Raw genomic sequence first — 19,426 nt, forward strand, 5'->3', positions numbered from 1 at the left:
TTGGTTCCCCCACAGGGACATTGGCCCCAGCGTGGTTGGTTCCCCCACAGGGACATTGGCCCCAGCGTGGTTGGTTCCCCCACAGGGCACTGGCCCCAGCGTGGTTGGTTCCCCCACAGGGACATTGGCCCCCACGTGGTTGGTTCCCCCACAGGGACATTGGCCCCAGCATGGTTGGTTCCCCCATAGAGACCTTGGCCCCAGCATGGTTGGTTCCCCCATAGAGACCTTGGCCCCAGCGTGGATGGTTCTTCCACAGGGCACTGGCGCCAGCACGGTTGGTTCCCCCACAGGGACATTGGTCCCAGCTTGGTGGGCTTGTGTGAGCTTGGGGACTGGATTTACTGATTTGACCAGAAACTCTGTTACTTCTACAGCCTACTTCTACCTCATCTTTACAGCACTCGTGACTCCTATTCTGGGCCCACACATAATATTGGTGACATAATCCAGGCCATCCTTGTGTCTGGCAAGCCTCAAACTCAGACATCTAGTGATGGGAATTGGATAGCACCAGTCTTAACAGAAACCAGGCTATCACAAAACTATGGGCGTGGGTGCAAAGCTAGGGTCCTTTCTGGCTATGCCTGAGGCCAAACTGGGATGCCTGGTTTTAAGAGCAGACTACGTAGGGGAAGAGAAAAGAACACTGTTGAGGAAGCACAAAGAAAGAAACTAACATCAACTCACTCTCCATGAGTACAGAGAAAAAGACAGGACAAACAGAAGATGCGGGAAAATGGTGAAGAGAACCCTCAAAAGATCTAATCTGCCGCAAAATCTAGGCCAATGAAGAAAACCTGCCTCTTCTCAACAGCTGACCTTGCAGAGTAAGGGATGGCAATGTAGACGAGTGGTGCTTCTCCATATCAGCGGCAGCCTGCCAGCCTCGGATCAGCTTAATGGTTACATATTTGCATCATTAGGATGTCCAGTTCAAGACCCGTGGATTAATATTGAATCGGGCTTTCAATTTAGTATTAAAAAAAAAAAACCCTCCCCTACTCCCACCCCTCCCCAGCCCCACAAAGAAAACCCCCTTTTTAAAAACTTTTTAAAAAGAAAAGAAGGCAGCTCAGGGCAATTCACTAAATCTTCCCCAGGACAGGAAGGTGGTGACTACAGTTGAGGATGTGACGGGGCACCCTCGCTGAGATCTGCTTGGTGGCGCATGTCTGCGTGTTAGATGCAGCTCCGTGTGGGGTGGGTGGCTAGGCTTGGGTGTGTTCATAACTGTGTAGTAGGGACTTGGGTGAGCGAATTCAGAAACTCCAAGGGGAGACCGAGTGTGGGGGCCCAAGAGTAAGCCCCAGGAACTGGCTGCCCACAGCAACTATCACAGGCTCTTTAAAAAAAAAAAAAAAATGGAAGGAAGGAAGTCTCAGAATGTCCTCAGGTGTCCCATCCCCCATCCCCATCTGGCCTGCAGGCCTAGGGGCTTTAGCCCAGGCTGGTGATGTTGGCACGGCCACCAGGGGGCGCCACAATGCGCTGAGTGGTGCGGCGGGGAATGTTGTCATCAATCTGAGCACCTAGGGAAAAGATAAAACATGGGTGAGGCTCTTGGGAAATAAAATCATACGGCATGCTCAGGAACACTCCTGAGAGAAGCTGGACCAAGCACCCTCAACCCTACCCCTTTCCCCAAACCTCACTAAAGGTTCAAACTACCGGAAGTACAGTGCACCTCCCTGCAGCCTACGCGTCGTACTTGGTGTAAGTGATCTCTTCCTGGGAATATAAAGTTAGATCCAAGGTTCTAATGAGTACGGTTCTTCTGAGGACCCACGCCTCTCACTCAGGAGGAGCTCAGATGCTCTTGGGTAAAGAATCCTGGATCTGAAGCTCCCAAACCCCAAATGCTCTAAACCATTTCAGTGTTGTCATACGACAAGTAGGAAATACCACAGCTGACCTGATACGACTAACTGTAGTCAAACTTGGCATATTAAAAATACCGCATAAAATCCCCTTCAAGGCTTTGTGTCACGTTTATATGAAACATAGATGGAACTGTGTTTTGTTTTTTAAGATTTCTTTTTTTTAATTTAAAATATATATGAAAGGGGGAGGATTCCTGCACATAACTGCAGTGCCTGAGGAGGCCCACAAGAGGGCACTGGATCTCCAGGAGCTGGAGGGACCAGTGATTGCAAGTCACCTGACATGGTTGCCAGGAACAAACTTGGGTTCCCCCACAAGATCGGAGTTGACTCTGAACTGCTGAGCCATCAGTCCTGTCCACATTTTGTGTTTGAATTTGGGTCTTGGTCGCGAAATATTTAATTATCTACATGACATTTTTCTCATTTTAAAAATGCAAGCTAGCTTCCAATCCCAAGCATTTCTTTCACAAAAGGGACTGGTAAACCTGTGCCATGTATGTGAATAATACGGGGATGCACCTTGTGACTGATCTCATACTTGTGGGACAAAACTAAGGTTGAAGAGCCTGTCTCTCAAACTAAAACACTTTGAAGTGTACTGAAAGTGGGTAATTCCTCATCCATCAAGGGCACATAAGGTATTTTTCTTAATGTATATGAGTATTCTATCTACATGCATGCCTGTACACCGGAAGAGGGCATCAAATCTCATTATAGATTGTTGTGAGCCACCATTTGGGTGCTGGGAATTGAACTCAGGACCTCTGGAAGAGCAGCCAGTGCTCTTAACCCCTGAGACATCTCTCTAGCCCCCCATAAGGTATTTTTTTAAAAACCCAGCAGACATGACAAGAAAAAGAAGTCTATGTAATGAATTGTGCTGCTGACAGGCCACAAGAACCTAGATGCCTGTCCAAGCTTAGGAAGCCAGGAGAATTGAAGGCCCTGTCGTAGGCCAGAAGAAAGAGGGAAGGATGTTTCCAAGACAGAAAGTCTACTTTTCTGTCACCAAAAGGATGTCACAGGTTTTACTCCACCCCTGCAGATGGGTCACACGTGTCCAGTGGTTTTGTCCTAGACAACTAACATGAATGTTAACTCAGTAGATCTCACAGCACCCCCCAGGGAGCCACTGGGGTGACTCATTGCACAGGTGAGAACTGAGGTACAGAAGGCCTGAGCAACGCGAGGCTGCTGAGAGCCCAAGCTCCACACGCACCGGCCACAGTACCTCTTTAACAATGGACGTGACAGATCGGAAAATGTCCCTTCAGTCTAAAAAGGGTCGCTCATAGGGTGGGTGTCTCAGCATCACATGGCCCAAGAACTGGTCTAAAGATTCTGAGATCCAGTTCATCATTTACAGATTTATGTCTGGTGGCTGGAGTGTTTCCCAGTGGGGAAAGCATGAGGCTAATGTTATCTTTCATTTTCTGCAGTTGCGGGGCCTAAAGCCCCAGGCTGGCTCTATAGAGCTTGAACCAACCCAGAACCACCCAGCCCTATCCATACCAGACAAGCTGAATCCAGACTGGTGCAGGTTCCGAACAGGTGGTGCCTGCTGCTTTGCAGGGGATGTCTTAGCTGATGAGGCTGGAGTGACGGTCTTGGGTGTCACAGACACCTCGCACACTGGTCCATCATACAGGCCACGAGGGACCCCTCTCAGCTCAGCCAGCTGAAACACACAATCACCCCCACAACCTCTGTCACATTCACAGAGGACAGTCTTCTCTGCACCCACCCAGTGTGATGGAACAGCAGCCAAGACAAGCCAGGGACGCCTGGGGATTAGGCCCACCTTATGGACAGGTACAATAGGCACAGATTTGCAATCAGCCCCTGAAGCTCTAGGCTAAGGCTCTCCCTCCCAAGGTGGGTCCCCAACAATGGGTTACTCTGCCGGTTTCTTACAGTTTTCCCCTATCGGGTCACATCATTTGAACCCTTCAAAAAAGCCTCTGGTCATACTGTGAAGAGGGTCTGATTTTCAAGATCAAAATGTCTTTTAAATCTCCATCTTCTTTAATGCCCCACCTCATTCTCTGTCTGTGTGCTGTTCACCATGTCCTGAACACACTGTTTGATTCCCACATGTCACATTCCGTCTTCCTAGTGTCTCTATCTCCATCCTTTGACTTGAGAAACTAACTCCTACTTAAACTTCAACGGCCAAGTAGATTCTTCCAAAACATCTTCCTCCATGATTCTGCAGTAGCGTTTCTGTCCTCTGGGCCCTTACCCCACACTCGTCATCAAAGCTCTGGCCATCCTTGACTCCTCCACTAGTAGGTTAAGTTTCGGGATGAAAATGCCAAGCTGTCTTTATCCTGGCTGTCCCCCGTTCCCGCTATTCTGACTCACAGTACTTAACAAATATCTGTGGCGTTAAAACTCAACCCATGATGGTTAAAAGTTAACAAAAGCACTCACCCTGCTCCTTGCCTTGATGCGCTTGTACACAAAGTCAGGGAAGGGCTTCCGGGGGATGTAGCGTCCTGAGCCTTCAGTGACGTGAAGCGTGCCATCCTCCAAGACAATCTTGCCCTGGCTGATGACGACCAGCGGGGAACCACGACACTCCATGCCTTCAAAGATGTTGTACTCAAGAGCCTGGGGTTGGGGGAGGACAATCACCATCAGAGCAATCCCTGTCCCTGAACTGGACTGATTCAGGCTGACTGAAGCTCATGACTGAAGCTCACTGGTAAACCCCAGATGGAGCCTGTCCCTACTGGCTCCCCCAAGGGCCACTCACTTTCTGTCTAGAATACGATTCATCTCACTACACCTACAAATCTGAGATAAAAATAAAGGAAAAGATTAATAATATAGGTAGCATGCTCACAGTCATGTGTGTGTGTGTGTGTGTGTGTGTGTGTGTGTGTGTGTGTGTGTATTTGTGTAAACACTTTACAAATTATAAAGACTCTTATTCCAGCTGGGTCTTGTGGGGCAGGCCTATGAACCCAGCTACTCAGGATTCTGGGGCAGTGAGTTCACACACAAGTCGGGGCCCTGCCTGAGCTACAGAGTGTGTTCAAGGCCAGTCTGGGAGATCTAATAGAGTGGAGATGTAGCTCCGTAACAGCGGACTTAGTGGTGAACCCTTGGAATGCACAGGGCCCTGGGTTCAGTCCCCAGTACAACAGAAAGAAGGGAAAAGATAAATGGAAGGGGGAGGAAAGAAAAAACTCCTCCCATTAGCAGAGACTGCGTCCACCAACTCTGCCCTGTGCAGGCAGAATTCCCAAGGCTCCACTCTAAACAAGTTCAAACTGAATTGCGAAATGAGCCGGGTTTTCCCACAGCCTTTCCCAGATTTCCAGTCTATAAGGAGCTATGGCTAAACCACAGTCCTCAACCATATAGACTGGTGACACATAAAAGACAGCTAGCCTTTGAGGGATTGAGGGTTAGTTTCCTAAATGATGTGTTTGGGAGCTCAGTTGCTGTGAGTGAAAACAGTTTGGCGCCCCCTCCTGGGAAACAAGTGGGGTGCTTTCCGGTGCCTTTGTCGAAGCAACAGAAAACAAAAGGCTTTGAGATGACACAGAAGGTTTCATAAGTCAGAGCAGTGTCCACGGTTCTCACAGTTCTGGCTCAGCTCAGGCTGAAGGCCTCCCCAACTCTTTCCACATAACAAATGGGAACAAATGGCTGCAGCTGGAGGTTAACACGTGGCACAGACCAGATGTGCTTCTGGGAAAACTCCAACCAAGAGAAAAACACCAGAGGATCTGAGGGAGGGCAGAGCCACACCAACACCCAGGTCAAAGGCCACCTCTGCTTCTGCAGTGGCTGGAGAATACAGAGAAAGGATACAGTGGCTTAGCAGAGCACACTGCTCTGTCGCACCAGTGACTGCTCTCAGCACTGTGTGGAGACTCCACAGAGAAACGTGGGGTTGCCGTAAATAAAAGCAGAGAGGCATGGCTGCAGGCGAGAGGCTCTACACATGGATTCCAAGATTCTGGGGGACATGTCTCACAGCGGCCCCCTGAGCAGAATGCTTGTCCTTGAAATCAGAGTTGGCTATGCAAGCACAGCAGCCTAGGGGAAGCCAGATTCCCCAGGGGGTACCCAATTACCTGGGGTTGACCAGCACTGAAGAGCCACACACAGCATTCTCAGCTCAAGGCTGTCTGACACACACAGGCAGTGGGATTTAAACCCCAAGCCTGCACAGGTGCTAGCTACTAGTTCAGAATCTCAGGGACCTTCTTCCCTGTCCCCATCCTCAATGTCAAAGCAGAAGCATGGTGGGGTTTTTCACACCACCTCCCCAAGGGCAGACTCACATCTCCTGGATCACATACAAAGAACATGGCAGTCCCCAACTACAGTCTTCATCTTGGGTGCTTTCCTCCATCATGGCAAGCAAACTAAAGATATATTTCACAGTGGGCCATGGTGAGAGAATCGGGTCACACTGAAATGACCTTGGGAAGGCTGTTGTCTAAGATCAAGGTGACGTCTACCTCCCCCCTCATCACTTCCTAATTAATGACCCTCCCACCCCAGACCTGCCATTCCTCAGTGACGTGACCTTAGACACTTCTCTCACACATCCAACCTATGAAAGGGTTGGTGACACAAAAGCACCCAGTCTCCTATCCACTGCTGCTGAGTCCTGCACTTTGCCTCCACAAGCACAAGTCCCTGGTACCTGAGACCATGAACACACACACTGGGGCTAGTGGCCGAAGAAGGAGCTGATGTGAAGGCTTTTGGAGCCATCCCCTCCCCCTGTAAAACATGGCAGGAAGCAGGACAATGACCCTTTAATGCAGTTCCTCCTGTTGTGGTGGTCCCCTGCCATAAAATTATTTTCATTTCTCCTTCATAACTGTAATTTTACTACTGTTATGAATCATAATGTAAGTATCTGATTTTCTGATGGTCTTAGGGGACACTTGTGAAAGGGTCATTTGACTCCACATAGAGGTTGAGCCCCACAGGCTGCGAACCACTGCTCTGAGTGATTTAAAGCTGGCATGTTCAAGGATGGGATTGCAAATCTCCCATCACTCTTTGAGATAGGAGGCTGCGCCTCCACTAGGTGTGGGCATTTTTAACTTCACATGATTTCCCAAAGATTATGGAGCAAGTTGGAATCCCAGGAAATCCTAATGAAGGCACAGCAATAGGGTTATGGATAAGCTAGACTTTCCACACTCAAGCTAGACCTGGAGTCTCTTGTCTGTACCTCACCAGATGAGTGACACCACACAAACACGCTTAGTGCCCGCCCTTGAAGCAGGAGGAGGCAATGAGGTGTGTGGAAGGGCCACCTTTCTTCAAAAACATCAGTCAGGGCAGGGATACTGCCCAAGACAGGTTTAGATAAAAATGCCCGTCAGCAGCAACTGTCTTCCCAAACCTTCATTCCTTCCTGCTCTCTGTCTAGGCAGAGAGGTCCCAATGCCAGGCCAGTCGCCTGTGTCTTTAAAGAACTTGGCAGCCCCTGTCCCCCCTCTGGAGGAGACCCCACTAAAGAGGGACAACACTCTCTCCACCCCACCCAGCTATGGCATTGCACATGCATACGTTGCACAGTCTGGTTGGGGGAAGGATGCCGAAAAAATTAGGGCTTCTAACTCTGGCTCGACCGCAAGATCACTATGTAACATTAGACTGGTCGTGAAGCTCTCTGCACCTCTCGATTATTTATCTTCCCACTCGGGATAATCATACCAGACCCTCTAGAGAAGGTCAAAGGAAAAGGGTGGGAATGCAAAATGATACACACATGCCCAGAAAGGGTCACCCTGAGGATCCCAAGATGGATGATACGTTTAGACTTGGCACTAAGGCTATGCTGAACCAGCAAGGCAAGATCAGCCATAAACATGGAATCCAGCAGCCTCCCCATCAAGCACCCACCATCTCGGTACCCACAGGGGCCAAAGAGGCTGACAGTGAACCCAGCATGCCCCACCCAAACCCTTCTGCCCAAGAGAGAGGACTTAGGCTGGCAGAAGGCCCAAGCCCATCCTGGAAATGCCTGGACCTGCCTACGCGGTTGTGGCACTTGGGGCAAACTGTCATTACAGTTTCAGGCCCACTGAGAGAAACAGCAGGAATTGTGCGATCCCTGTGGTGCCTGCCGGTCACTTAGAACTTTTCTCAAAGATCCACTGTACTCATTAGGAACTCACTTCCATGCCCAGCTCCAAATGGGTCACCTGACACAACGTCTGCACCCAAGGCTCGGGGAATGCATGGAAGAGGGGCCAGAGTGTAAGAGCCAAAGGACCAGGAGGATTGCTATGAGATAGTACTTTCTGGAAGAAAGATTGTAGCCATGAACTCACAACAATAAGGTTGTCTGCCCAAGATCACACAACTCTACTGGATGGGCCAACTTGGATGGGGAAAGGTTCAGAAAGTCCCACCACTAGATAGATGACTGCGGTGGGAGGGGAGAAGGGGGAAGGGAGGGAGGGAGGGAGTGAGGGAGGGAGGGAGAGGCAGGGAGGGAGGGAGGCAGGGAGGAGGGAGCAGGGAGGGGAGGGAGGGAGGGAGAAAGGAAGGAAGGAAGGAAGGAAGGAAGGAAGGAAGGAAGGAAGGAAGGAAGGGTGGATCATTTCCCTTCAGGGATGAGCTTCCTGATAGGTTACCCCAGTCTAAGCAGTTAGCTCTAAATACATATACATACGGGCAACACCAACTGGTTTCTGTATGGCTGGAGTGTGTGTGTGTGTGTGTGTGTGTGTGTGTGTGTGTGTGTGTGTAATTACAGAAGAGGAGGACATGAGTTTGAGAGGGGTGTGTGGCAAGACAAAGACAAAAGGAGCTGGAACAGGGAGAGGAGGCAGTGGAAACAGTATAAATACAGTACTAATGCATGAAAGTGTTTAGAAACAAACTATACACAAAAACAGTTCTTATAAGATGGGAAAAAATAACTTCCAGATTCAAGTGAGCTGGTTTTAGAGAATTACGGATTTGAGGTTTTCATGTTAGAGATGCCCAACTGCCAGCATTTATGCAAACATACGAAAGCCTGTATCGAAATGCCTCTGATTCCAAGCATTCTGGGTAAGCGCTACTAAACCTGTGCTTTCCTTATCTGCCTTCTCGTGGAACAAGTGGACAGAATCCCATTAAAAGATGGTTCTAGGGACTGGAGAGTTAAATCGGAGGTTAAGAGCACTTGCTGTTATCGCAAGAGAACCAAAGTTCAGTTCCCAGCACCCACACTGGGTAAGTCCAGTTCCAGGGATCTGATGCCCTCTTCTGGCCTCTATAGGCACTGCAAGCGTGTAGTACACATACACATTTTCAGAAGTGCACAATTATGCCTCCCTGCCCCACCCCCCCCACACACACACACAAACCCCCTGGATGAATCTGTACTGTTTGGCTATTTTTAAAGAGTCCATGTTATTTTGTAGCTCAGTGTTGTAAGAACTGTCTCTTGCTCATATGGCTAAAGCTAAATAACATCAAGATTAGGAGAAAATTAGATTTGAGTAAGGTGCTGGCATGGAATGCTTTACCTTGCTTGGTGGCTTATATTTGTAATCTCAGCAATAGGGAGGCTGAGGCAGGAGGATAGTGAGTCTGAGGTCAGCCTAGTATAGATATCATGAGACCTTGTCTCCAAAAACAGAAAATAAACATTCTGTCCAAGGTTCTTCCCTTATCCCCTTGGTGTTCTGTAGATTTAATGCTATCTGAGGAGCTACTGGGATCTGACACCTCAGCTCTCCACTCATTAAATTCACAAACTCATAAAACACCCAAACCTCACAGAACCCCTGGTTCTCAGTCAAAATGCCACAACGCATTCCCCAAATTCCTCAGTTCTTAAACTGTGACCCAATGCCTGGATTATTTCTTCTCTGGAAGGAGAAGGCAAATTCCTTTAGGACAAGAAGTATAGCTATCAATTCAACCTATGGCCTGAGAGAAGGGTGACAAGAAAATGGATATGCCCAGTGGCCACCTCAGAAGTGGATATTTGACAGCTCTAGCTATGTCCCTTTCAGTAAGCCCACCACAAGAGGTACTGTCCAAACCATGGCAATGGAATGGCACCTGGCTTCTAGAAGTTTCTGGAGTTCAATGTCAATCTAGAGACTCTGAAGGTCTAAGGACAGGGGCCATTACCTCAAAACATGGCCAAGAGTTGCAGTCTCATGAACCTCAATTAAAAAAGTGAGAGTGTTGGTCTGGTCCTTGGAAGACTGAAGTTACAGTTTCCTACAGAATCCCGGGACTGGCCCCATCTCTTGGTACTTGTAGCACAAATGTCTACCCACGATGAGCAATCCTTACACTGTTGTGCGTCTTGGCAGAGATGGTCTTCACACTATCAGGGTCCCAGATGACCAAGTCTGCATCAGATCCCACTGCGATGCGACCTTTTCGGGGGTAAAGGTTAAAGACTTTGGCTGCGTTGGTGCTGGTCACAGCCACAAACTGGTTCTCATCCATCTTCCCAGTGACCTGTGGAACACAGAAAAACACATGTTGATATGCAATGCATTCTGGGATATCCCTTTGACAAAGGGTAAGCAGAGGTCTGGGGCTTCTAGTCTATGAGTCTCAGGCCTAGCTTTCTGAGACATATAGTAAGGGCCAATCATTGCCTGAAGCCCTTCCCTTCCAAACTTGCTCTAAATACAGGAGAACAAGGAAATGAGTGTGCATTAAGAGAAAGAAAAATTTTCAAATGGCCAAAAGGCATATTTAAAAAAATCATTCCAATCAGCAAGGAAATTGAATATCAAGTAAGAAAGACAAAATTTACCCAAATTACTTGTCCTCTAGGCTTCTGCTCTTAAAATCCACTGAGGAGTGCCATACACCATGTCAAATGTCAGGATCTTTGCAGAAGGGATTTTAACAATACTATTTACAGTCTTTAACAGACTCCCTTCGACCTGGCGATGTTACTTCTAGAAACTTCCATGCAAGCATAAAGAGAGATGGCTCAGTGGTTAAGAGCACTGACTGCTCTTCCAGATGACCTGGGTTCAATTCCCAGCACCCACATGGCAGCTCACAACTGTCTGTAGTTCCAGTTCTAGGGGATCTGACACCCTCACACAGACATGTAGGCAGGAAAAACACCAACATATATAAAATAAAAATAAATAACAAAAAAATATAAAGATGTACCCAAGGATATATCTACATGGATACTCATCTCAGTTTAAAAAAATAGAAACACACAAGTTTTTAATCAAAGAATTATAGAAAAATGACTCTCTGGTGTTAGGAGAAAAGAAAACCATCTACTATTTAAAAGCATCAAGCTTTTCACTGGGTGTGGTGGCCACGCCTTTCATCCCAGCACTGGGGAGGCAGAGGAAGGTGGATGGATCCCAATGAGGTGGAGGCCTGCCTGGTCTACATTTCTAGTTTTAGGCCAATCAAGGCCACACAGTGAGAACCTGTCTCAGAGAAACAAACAAGAAGACTAAAAAATAAGTTTCTTGTTTCTCACGTGGGTTTAAGAATGATGACAGTTTCATGGCATATTTAGAATCCTTTTAACGGGCCTATGAGGTAGTATGTGTGACGCTAGTGGTACCTGAAAGCTGGCACACACTGTGCACACATGTGCTGGCAAAAATGAAGACATTCACAAAATGTTTGCTGTGGCAAACCTCTGACACAAGACGATTTTTACTCACGTAATCTAAAGAACTCACTAAGAATCAGAACATCTGTTACTATATTTTAAAACTTTAAAGTAAAAAAGCTTCCCAACTCCCAAGGTCAGTATCTGCCCAAAACAGATCAAACAGAAGCCCGTGGTGGGTGCAAATACTGAGCCCTAGAGCTCTCCAACATACTCCAAGAAGTAGAGTCCAAGATTGTTGACTGAGAAGATCACCAGAGACTGAGGAAGCTATTTCCTCATTAAGATAGGACTTCTGTGTAATATTTAGAAGGAAATGAGCTATTAGGAATTGTCTTGGAGAAATACATTTCACAATGTTTGTGTTTCTAGAATGTTCTCAACCGGCCAACATTAGCCCCACACCCAAGAAGACAGGAGCATGCCTGGGCCAGCCATGAAGGAAGCCATCAAGCCTTACCACAGCTTTGTCCCAGATGACAGACATTCGCTCCTCTGTGCCATTGGTACCCTCAGGAATCAAGGTGAAGTTGTCCTTCCCCACAGCCTTCTGAGCAGTGTTGAAGGTACAGTGGGCACTGCCAGTGACCTGGAGATCTCCACTGGAAGGAAACACATGACATGAGGCTACCTTACAGTGCAAGGTACCTCAATCTGTCTGGTGAGATATTTCATAAGTAATGTCCCACCAACCATGCTGGCATCCTTCTGAAACCTCCTTCAGATCCTTTAGTTGGCTGTCAGAATGACCCAGGTTCCTATTAGGAATTCCCACCCAAGATAGTGACACAATAATTCCTTGTTCTCTCTTATTAACTAACCCCAACTTTAGTCCTGCTACCATGTTGTCACCTACCAGGTCATTTTGGTCTGAAGAGAGCTAGAGTGTAGATGTGAACAAGTCACCAGTACTCACCAGGACAGCAAGGAGTTGAGAAAGTCTGGAGTGGTTGGGTCGGGGCTCAGGGGTGGGGAGGTGACAAAAGCAGCAGCCTTGGCCCAGTTCTTACTCCAATAATGAGAGCCATCAGTCCCCAAGCTGGCAGTGATGGGCTCACCATACACCACAGTTCCTGAGAAACAGAACACAAGTGGTTCAGTCTGACACCCCAAGAACAAGAGACCACTCTTAGCAGACTGTAGAATGCTCTCGGTGCTCCCTCCCTGGGGATACAGCCTCCTTCCACAGGTGATGACACCATGCCAGTACCCTAGGCAGCCAAGGCCACCCAGTTAGCACACACTAAGATGTCCTGCTCTGTGGACTCAGCCCTCTCTCCTGAGGCAACCCTAAATACTATATATGTTACATACCACTGATCTCCAGCTCAGATGGTTTCTAACACCCAGGCCTCAGAACCACCCAGAATCTTCTTTTTTGGATGCTGAGTGGATTTAACCTTACAACACAGAAGTTCTCCTCCTTGCTCACCCCTGACAGCCCTCTCCCCCATACCCTTTACCATGTCTAATTCCAGCTATAGAGCTGACGTCACAAATGAAACCACAAGGCTGAGGGATCAGAGAGCAAATAGTGTCAGAATCTTCTGAGATGCTTCGATACCTAAGTGGCCACATGAGGAGAATCCTCAATGGTATCCATCAGAGCCACAGCCCACTTCATGAGAATCTACAGTTAGGCCCCTGGAGTTTCAGAGTCTCTAGAAGCCTGGCCTAACTTCACACAATATCCAAAAAAGAATGTCAGCTCCCTTGATGTCCAAATGGTGTCTTCTCTGTCCTTCAGAAAAGGCCAGACAACTAGTGCACCTTACTCTGCCTAATGAGTGTCCTTGCATGTCTTAAATACCTTCTTCCCTTGGCAGGCTTCATCCCTTTTCCTAGCCCATTCCAATAGATTTTAGGTTTGTGCTTGTTTCCTCAGCTCCACCCATGCTCTGTGTGTAGACACTCCATCTTTACAGAACACGCTCCGAACACTATTCTCTTTCATACAATCCTTATGTCCTATCTTCTAAGGACCTCTTATCATGATTTATTATTTATTTATTGCCTATCTGAGTCTGGCCTTGAACCCACTGAGTATGTGGCCAGAGGATGACCTTGAACTTCTTATCGTCCTGTCTGGACTCTGGAGAGCTGAGATTACAGCCTCCCCTTTAATGGCTCAGGCACCACCACTCCCCTAAGCATTGCATCTACACCCAAATAATCACCTGCTTTCAACCGTTAGACTCTTGACAGTGACACCTCATGATCATTTTTCTGCCTGTACACTGTAGGTACTCAACATACCTAATGACTATTTTTCTGCCTGCACACAGTAGGTACTTAACGAATGTGTGTCGAGCCAGCTCGGTGTTCTAGTGTTTTACTAATTCAAGGCCCGAACGCTGGAACTTGCTCTCAGGTTACCCAGATCCATCATCTGCCTCTCCTCTCATCACCCAGCCAAGCTTCTTTCCTCCAAACACATGGCCCTCAATGCCAAACCCTTCTCAGTCAGGAATGTGTCTCCCTTCCTCTTCATGGTCCTTGCAGAGGCTTATCACTGGATAATATTCCACAACACCCTCTTTGCCCAGACACTCAAAACTGGCTCCAGGGAGCTGCCCCCTCCTGTCTCAGGAATGTCACAAAGAAGTGGCTGTTTAGTTAGAGGGTGCTGGGAGGCCACAAGCACAGCTGCCTCCCATCCACACTCAGTAACAGTCTCCAGGCAGGAGAGAGGCTTCTAGAACTGAGGGCAAGCATGCCCAGAAGGAGACCCCTGGAAAGAAAGGGCCAGGAAAGGAACCCAACATTCCTGACCTTCAGGAAGCTCTCCCAGTAGAACACTGGACACATACCCCCAAATGGAAAAAGACCTCAGAAAGCCAAGGCCAGCTGTTAACTGTCCCTTAGGCCCCCTGTGTAGTGCAGTGGCTGAGCAGGGGCAGCAGTGGCTTTTGCAGGAACTTCAACAGATCTGATGAAACCCCAATCCAGTCAGGTCTGTGAGCCCTGATGTCCACTGCACAACTCCACACAAACAACCCACAGCCCTCAGGGTACACAGGCTTTGTCATCATAAAAATAAAATCAGAACAGCTCAGCTGTCTGTGAAATCCACATTCCCAGGATGCCCTGGAATTTGCCATCCTCTGCCCTGTTACTGAGTCTGCACCTCCACCCTGGCTTTGGAAATGTGACTGGGGGAGGGCGGTCCTAATAACAGATGGTATGTTCATCTAAGGACGGATTGGAAGTGGTGCTGCTTGAGAAGGGGCTGGGTCCCCTGCCCTCTGCTACTCGAGCATAAGCCTTATATCTCAGAGAACTCAGCCCCTGGAAATCCCAGGATGGCTCAGAGCTCCCAGATCACTGGGGACACATAATTTCTTCCTGAGACCATCACAGAGTGAGGACTCCTGGCCAACCCAAGATGGAGTCATGCAGAGACCTGGGGAGAGGGTTCCCAGAATTTTTAAATTTTTTTCTTATTTATGCGTATGTATGTGTGCACTTGTGTGTGTATATGCAGACATGAGTGTGTGTGTCAGCAGAGGCTAGAAGAAAGCCTTAGATCCCCATGAGGCGGAGTTACAAGTGTGGGTCCTGGGAGTCCAGAACTGAACTGTCTGGTCACCATGTCTTAACTGATGGGCCATGGCTCCAGCTCCTGCTTTGCTCCAATCAAACCTCCTGAGGGAGTCAAAGGTCCTTACCTGCCTTTATTTCTATCTTTTAGCTCCACTGGCCCCACACAGAGCCCCATCTCAGTGGCTCAGAGCCTTGCCATCGACTCCTCTCCCTGCCCTATAAACCCTGTGCTGGAGGAAGCCATGGACTGGCCTCCAGAGCTCAGCCAGACCACAGACACCAGTGAGCTGCTGTGTGCCGGCACTCATTACCACCAAGAATAATAACCCATGAACAGCTTAATTGGCCTTTTTTATGCTTCTCTAAATACACTGCTGAAGCTTTCTTGGCAGCTGTTGTAGTTTCATGATTCTCTTCTGCAGGGAAAGTCTAAACTGAAGGATGTGACCCTAAGCCAGGCTCGGGAAGGCGCAGTAGTCAGGCCAGGAATGCAGGCGACGGGTGGGTGATGTTTATTCACAACCAGCCCCGGGCTGAGCACATTCATGAAGAATAACTGCAAGCTGGGGTTTGAAAAGGTTTGACAGCTCCAGGCTCCAACAGTTTGTCATTTCCCATGAAGGAGAAGCAGGACAAATCCAAAGCAAGAACAACGGAAAACCACGTGTAGGGAGCTTAAAGCTCAGTCACAGAAGCCCAGGGAAATGAGACATGGTGGAAAGACAGACAGATCCACACGACTCTACATTTCTCTTGGAGTGCTCAGGCTGCAGCCCCAACTGCCTGTGGGCTATGCAATGAGATGCTGATAGCAAGGATGGTTCAGCTCTAAAGCAACCAAGCGTGTGTGTGTGTGTGTGTGTGTGTGTGTGTGTGTGTGTGTGTGTGTGTGTGTGTGTGTGTATGTGTGTGTGTGTGTGTTGTAGGAGATGCACATGGGTTAGGGAGTGGCACACATAGAAGACACTGTATTTCATTAGCCTGGAGCTCTCTAAGTAAGCTAGCCTGGCTGGCCAATGAATCCCAGAGATCTGCCTCCCTAACACCTGGACCACAGACATGCACCACCACACCCATTTTCTTTACATGGATTCAGGGAGACAAATCCAGGTCCCTGTGCTTATTTGCTGACCCTATCCCCCAACCCTGTTTTTTGTTTTGTTTTGTTTTTTTTTGGTGGGGGGTCAGTACCATACCAATATATAGGCCAGGCTAACCTTAAAGTAACAGTCCTACTTGTGCCTCTTTTAGTTTAGCCTAAAAAATTATTCCTCATAGTCTTACGATCACAGACTTCTCATGATATGAATCCCTATTGCTGGGATCATAGGCATATTACCATCCCTTGGGACAATAAGCAAAATTTTCAGGATAAGTTTTCTGAAGTTCCTAGAATTGATTCTCTAATCTGAGGTAATTAAGGGGCACTAATGATTATTCTTATAGTAAAGAAAACACATGTACTCCATGCCACAATGGCGTGATGAAATGCACAAAACACCACTGGGGGTCCTAAGTCAAATCCTTCTACAAGGCAAGGCTGAGATGTTATATTTGATGCCATAGATCATTTTATAAAGTTAACAGACAGAATGACACTGCTAGTTGCCTCTAATGGTGCTGGACAAAAAAAAGAATGAATTTATGGATTCAAATTCCCAGGTAAGGAGCCACTCTTCTCTCTACCCTGAAAGCCCACATATCTTACAGATGCAGAGCACAGGTGGCTGAGAGTCAAACCCAGGACCTTCTCCTACTTGGCTGAAATTACAATGCAATCTGAATTCCCTGCCTCCGAAAGGAAATGCTTCTGTCTCCACACAGCCTTCAGATGTGAACGGCACTATCATCCATCCCCTGCATCTCCAGCCTGCTGGCCTTGTCTGATGATTTCACACTGCAGCTTCACTATGGCCTGAGCCAATGCCTTGAGACAAATCCACCTCTGTCTTCCTGCTCCCTCCCCCATCCTCCAGTGGGATGTTTCTCTGGATAAGAGACTCTGCTAGGAGTCTGTGACATTCACAATCCAACCCACCTGCCACCCTCAATCTCAAGTCCAGTTCAAGATTACCATGTGGTAAATCAGTTTAACCCTAAGGACCCATCCCCAAGGTGAAGTCGTCTTCATCATTCACATGACCAGAGACTTTCATGATGCAGCCTTCTCTGTTGGCCCATAGGTCAAGAGAAGTCTTGTCTTGGATTTAGTGTCCCTCAACAGCCATGACTATTTGAATGTGTCTGTCCCTTGGTTCTCAGGATGGATAAGGAAGGGAAAGAAGGGTGCCCATGGGGTGACATCAGAAGGTTCTGTCCAAAAGTTACCATTCCCTCAGGAAGGTATCTGCAGCCACCCAGGGATCTCCACATGAACAAAAGGCAGCCAGAAGGAGAAGTCCCACCCTGGACACTTAGAACAACTGCTTCTCCTCACAAACTGGATGACTGGGAACAACATGTTCAGTTTCTGCATTTCGATTTCTCTTATGTGACATGAGCTGATTGAATGGACCACTGTCTAAATTCTTCTTAAGAATGAAACCCAAGCCAGGACCTGATGGTACAGCTATAATCCCAGCTACTGGGGCAGAAGGATTGCAAGCTCATGACCAGCCTGAGCAATACAGTGAGACCTTGCCCCCAAATACAAAGTAAGATGAGGTACCATGGTAGAGCTCAGAGAAAGAACACTTGTCCAACATGCGCAAGGCCATAGGTTCAAATCCCAGGGATGCATAAAAATAAAATAGAAAGTGAAAAAGACAAGAAAAAAATTAAAATGTGGATAATGTATTCCAGTCCTGGTGTGTTTCATTTCTCTCTCTGCACAGTGAGGTTGGTAAAGGGGTGTCCTGATACATGGCACAGAATACCGGTGGCCACAGGTCACTCAGAAAAGGCAGGCTGCCATTGTGCTGCATGTAGCTGGCATGCAGCTATAGCCCTCGCTGGCATTCCATCCCATAATCTCATATTCCTCTCATTTCTCTATTTGCCCTAACATCTCCCACCTTGGACATAGGAGCAGAGGGTCTGTGGGTAGGGAGGTTTATGGAACATGGAGAGAAGGACCTGTTAATGTGTGCTGAGATTACCTGTTGTTCCGAGTCCTTCCCATACCCTAAACCTCACAGGCTCTCTATCCTGTACTCTAGTCCTGCCTGGTCAAAACAGCACTGCCCACTCCCCTCATAACTTTCTGCTCCTGCCTCACCCTCCCTCCAAGGGCAGATGCTTGGGGTCAGGACCACTTTTGGCTCCTGGCACTGAGGTCTGAAGTGTCACATGGGGAAAGCACACAAACATCTTCATCTTGGCTTGTTGAACACATTCCAAGTTAAACCAGCATTCCATCCCTCAGTGGCAAGGGTGAGTGGTTACTGGACACATCCATACTCTCATTATCTCCTTTAAACACAAGCATCCCTCTGTGAGAAGAGTTGCTATCATGGCTGTCCCTTTGCAAGTGAGAAAGCAACCTAGAGATGATATATAAGCCACATGGCTGAAGCATCATAAAGTAGGGTCTGATCCTGAACAGTGTTATTGATCCCAGGGAACGAACCTTAACACAGCCTGCTACTGTTTCCTTCTTGGTTGCTCAAGAATACTTCTTTCTTATTACCCAGGCCTATGCTAAGGGCTAGGCTCCAGTCTCCACCTGAACTAAGCCCCAACCCAGAAGGACCCCAAGAATTTCCTCTACTAAAACAACCCCCAAGAGGAAAAGTGAGTTGCTCAAACATTAACATGGAGATTTGGAGCCTGAAGTTAAATGCCCAGTCATCAAGCCCAGCTCCACTCTGCCAAGTTGAGTCTATGCTGTTTTACACTTTGGACAGGAAGGACACAACACATGTCTGCCTTGCCTTATTCCTTGTTATCATATGGGCGCAGAATGACCAGTGCAGAATACACAAAATTAGCTGTCCACCACGTTTCCCCTTCTCAGACACTGTACCCATGCTACATGGAAGCAGCGGCACCAAGAAGGGTATTTGGTGTTGAGGCTGAACACCCAGCCACTTTACAAGGGTGTCTGGGTGATAAAGGTCCACGGATTCAGTAACCACCTACAGAGTCTCCTGAAAAATTAACTCAAGGCCAATACTGACCAAATTCTGGGAGCTTTTCTCAACAGGGAATAGTGGTGCACACCTGTAATTCCAGCACTCAGGAGGTGGAGGCCAGGAGGATCAGAAAGTCATGGTCACCCAATGCTACACAGTGAGTTCCAGGCCAGTCTGGACGACATGAGCCCACGTCTGAAAATACCAAAATGAAACAACAACAACAACTACTACTACTACTACTACTACTACTACTACTACTACTACTACTATTACTACTATTACTATTACTACTATTACTAAATAAAAGGCAATTCCTTCAAACA

The 19,426-nt window shown here is 47.8% G+C and overlaps 1 protein-coding gene across 2 annotated transcripts in view; it reads right to left on the reverse strand.

Moving 5' to 3' along the window:
* Positions 1-1,203: 1,203 nt before the first annotated feature.
* Dpysl2 (dihydropyrimidinase like 2) overlaps positions 1,204-19,426 on the reverse strand; it is a 100,569-nt gene continuing 82,346 nt past the window's right edge. For both annotated transcript variants that reach the window (XM_035452280.1, XM_027390275.2), the window contains exons 9-14: positions 12,401-12,557; positions 11,945-12,086; positions 10,173-10,343; positions 4,320-4,499; positions 3,399-3,564; positions 1,204-1,532 (exon numbers count right to left, since the gene is read on the reverse strand). In XM_035452280.1, the coding sequence (XP_035308171.1) occupies positions 1,441-1,532; positions 3,399-3,564; positions 4,320-4,499; positions 10,173-10,343; positions 11,945-12,086; positions 12,401-12,557 (908 nt within the window). In that variant the 3' untranslated portion in view covers positions 1,204-1,440. The remainder of the gene's footprint in view (positions 1,533-3,398; positions 3,565-4,319; positions 4,500-10,172; positions 10,344-11,944; positions 12,087-12,400; positions 12,558-19,426) is intronic.

The sequence above is a fragment of the Cricetulus griseus genome (genome assembly GCF_003668045.3).
Source record: "Cricetulus griseus strain 17A/GY chromosome 1 unlocalized genomic scaffold, alternate assembly CriGri-PICRH-1.0 chr1_1, whole genome shotgun sequence".
NCBI lineage: Eukaryota > Metazoa > Chordata > Mammalia > Rodentia > Cricetidae > Cricetulus > Cricetulus griseus.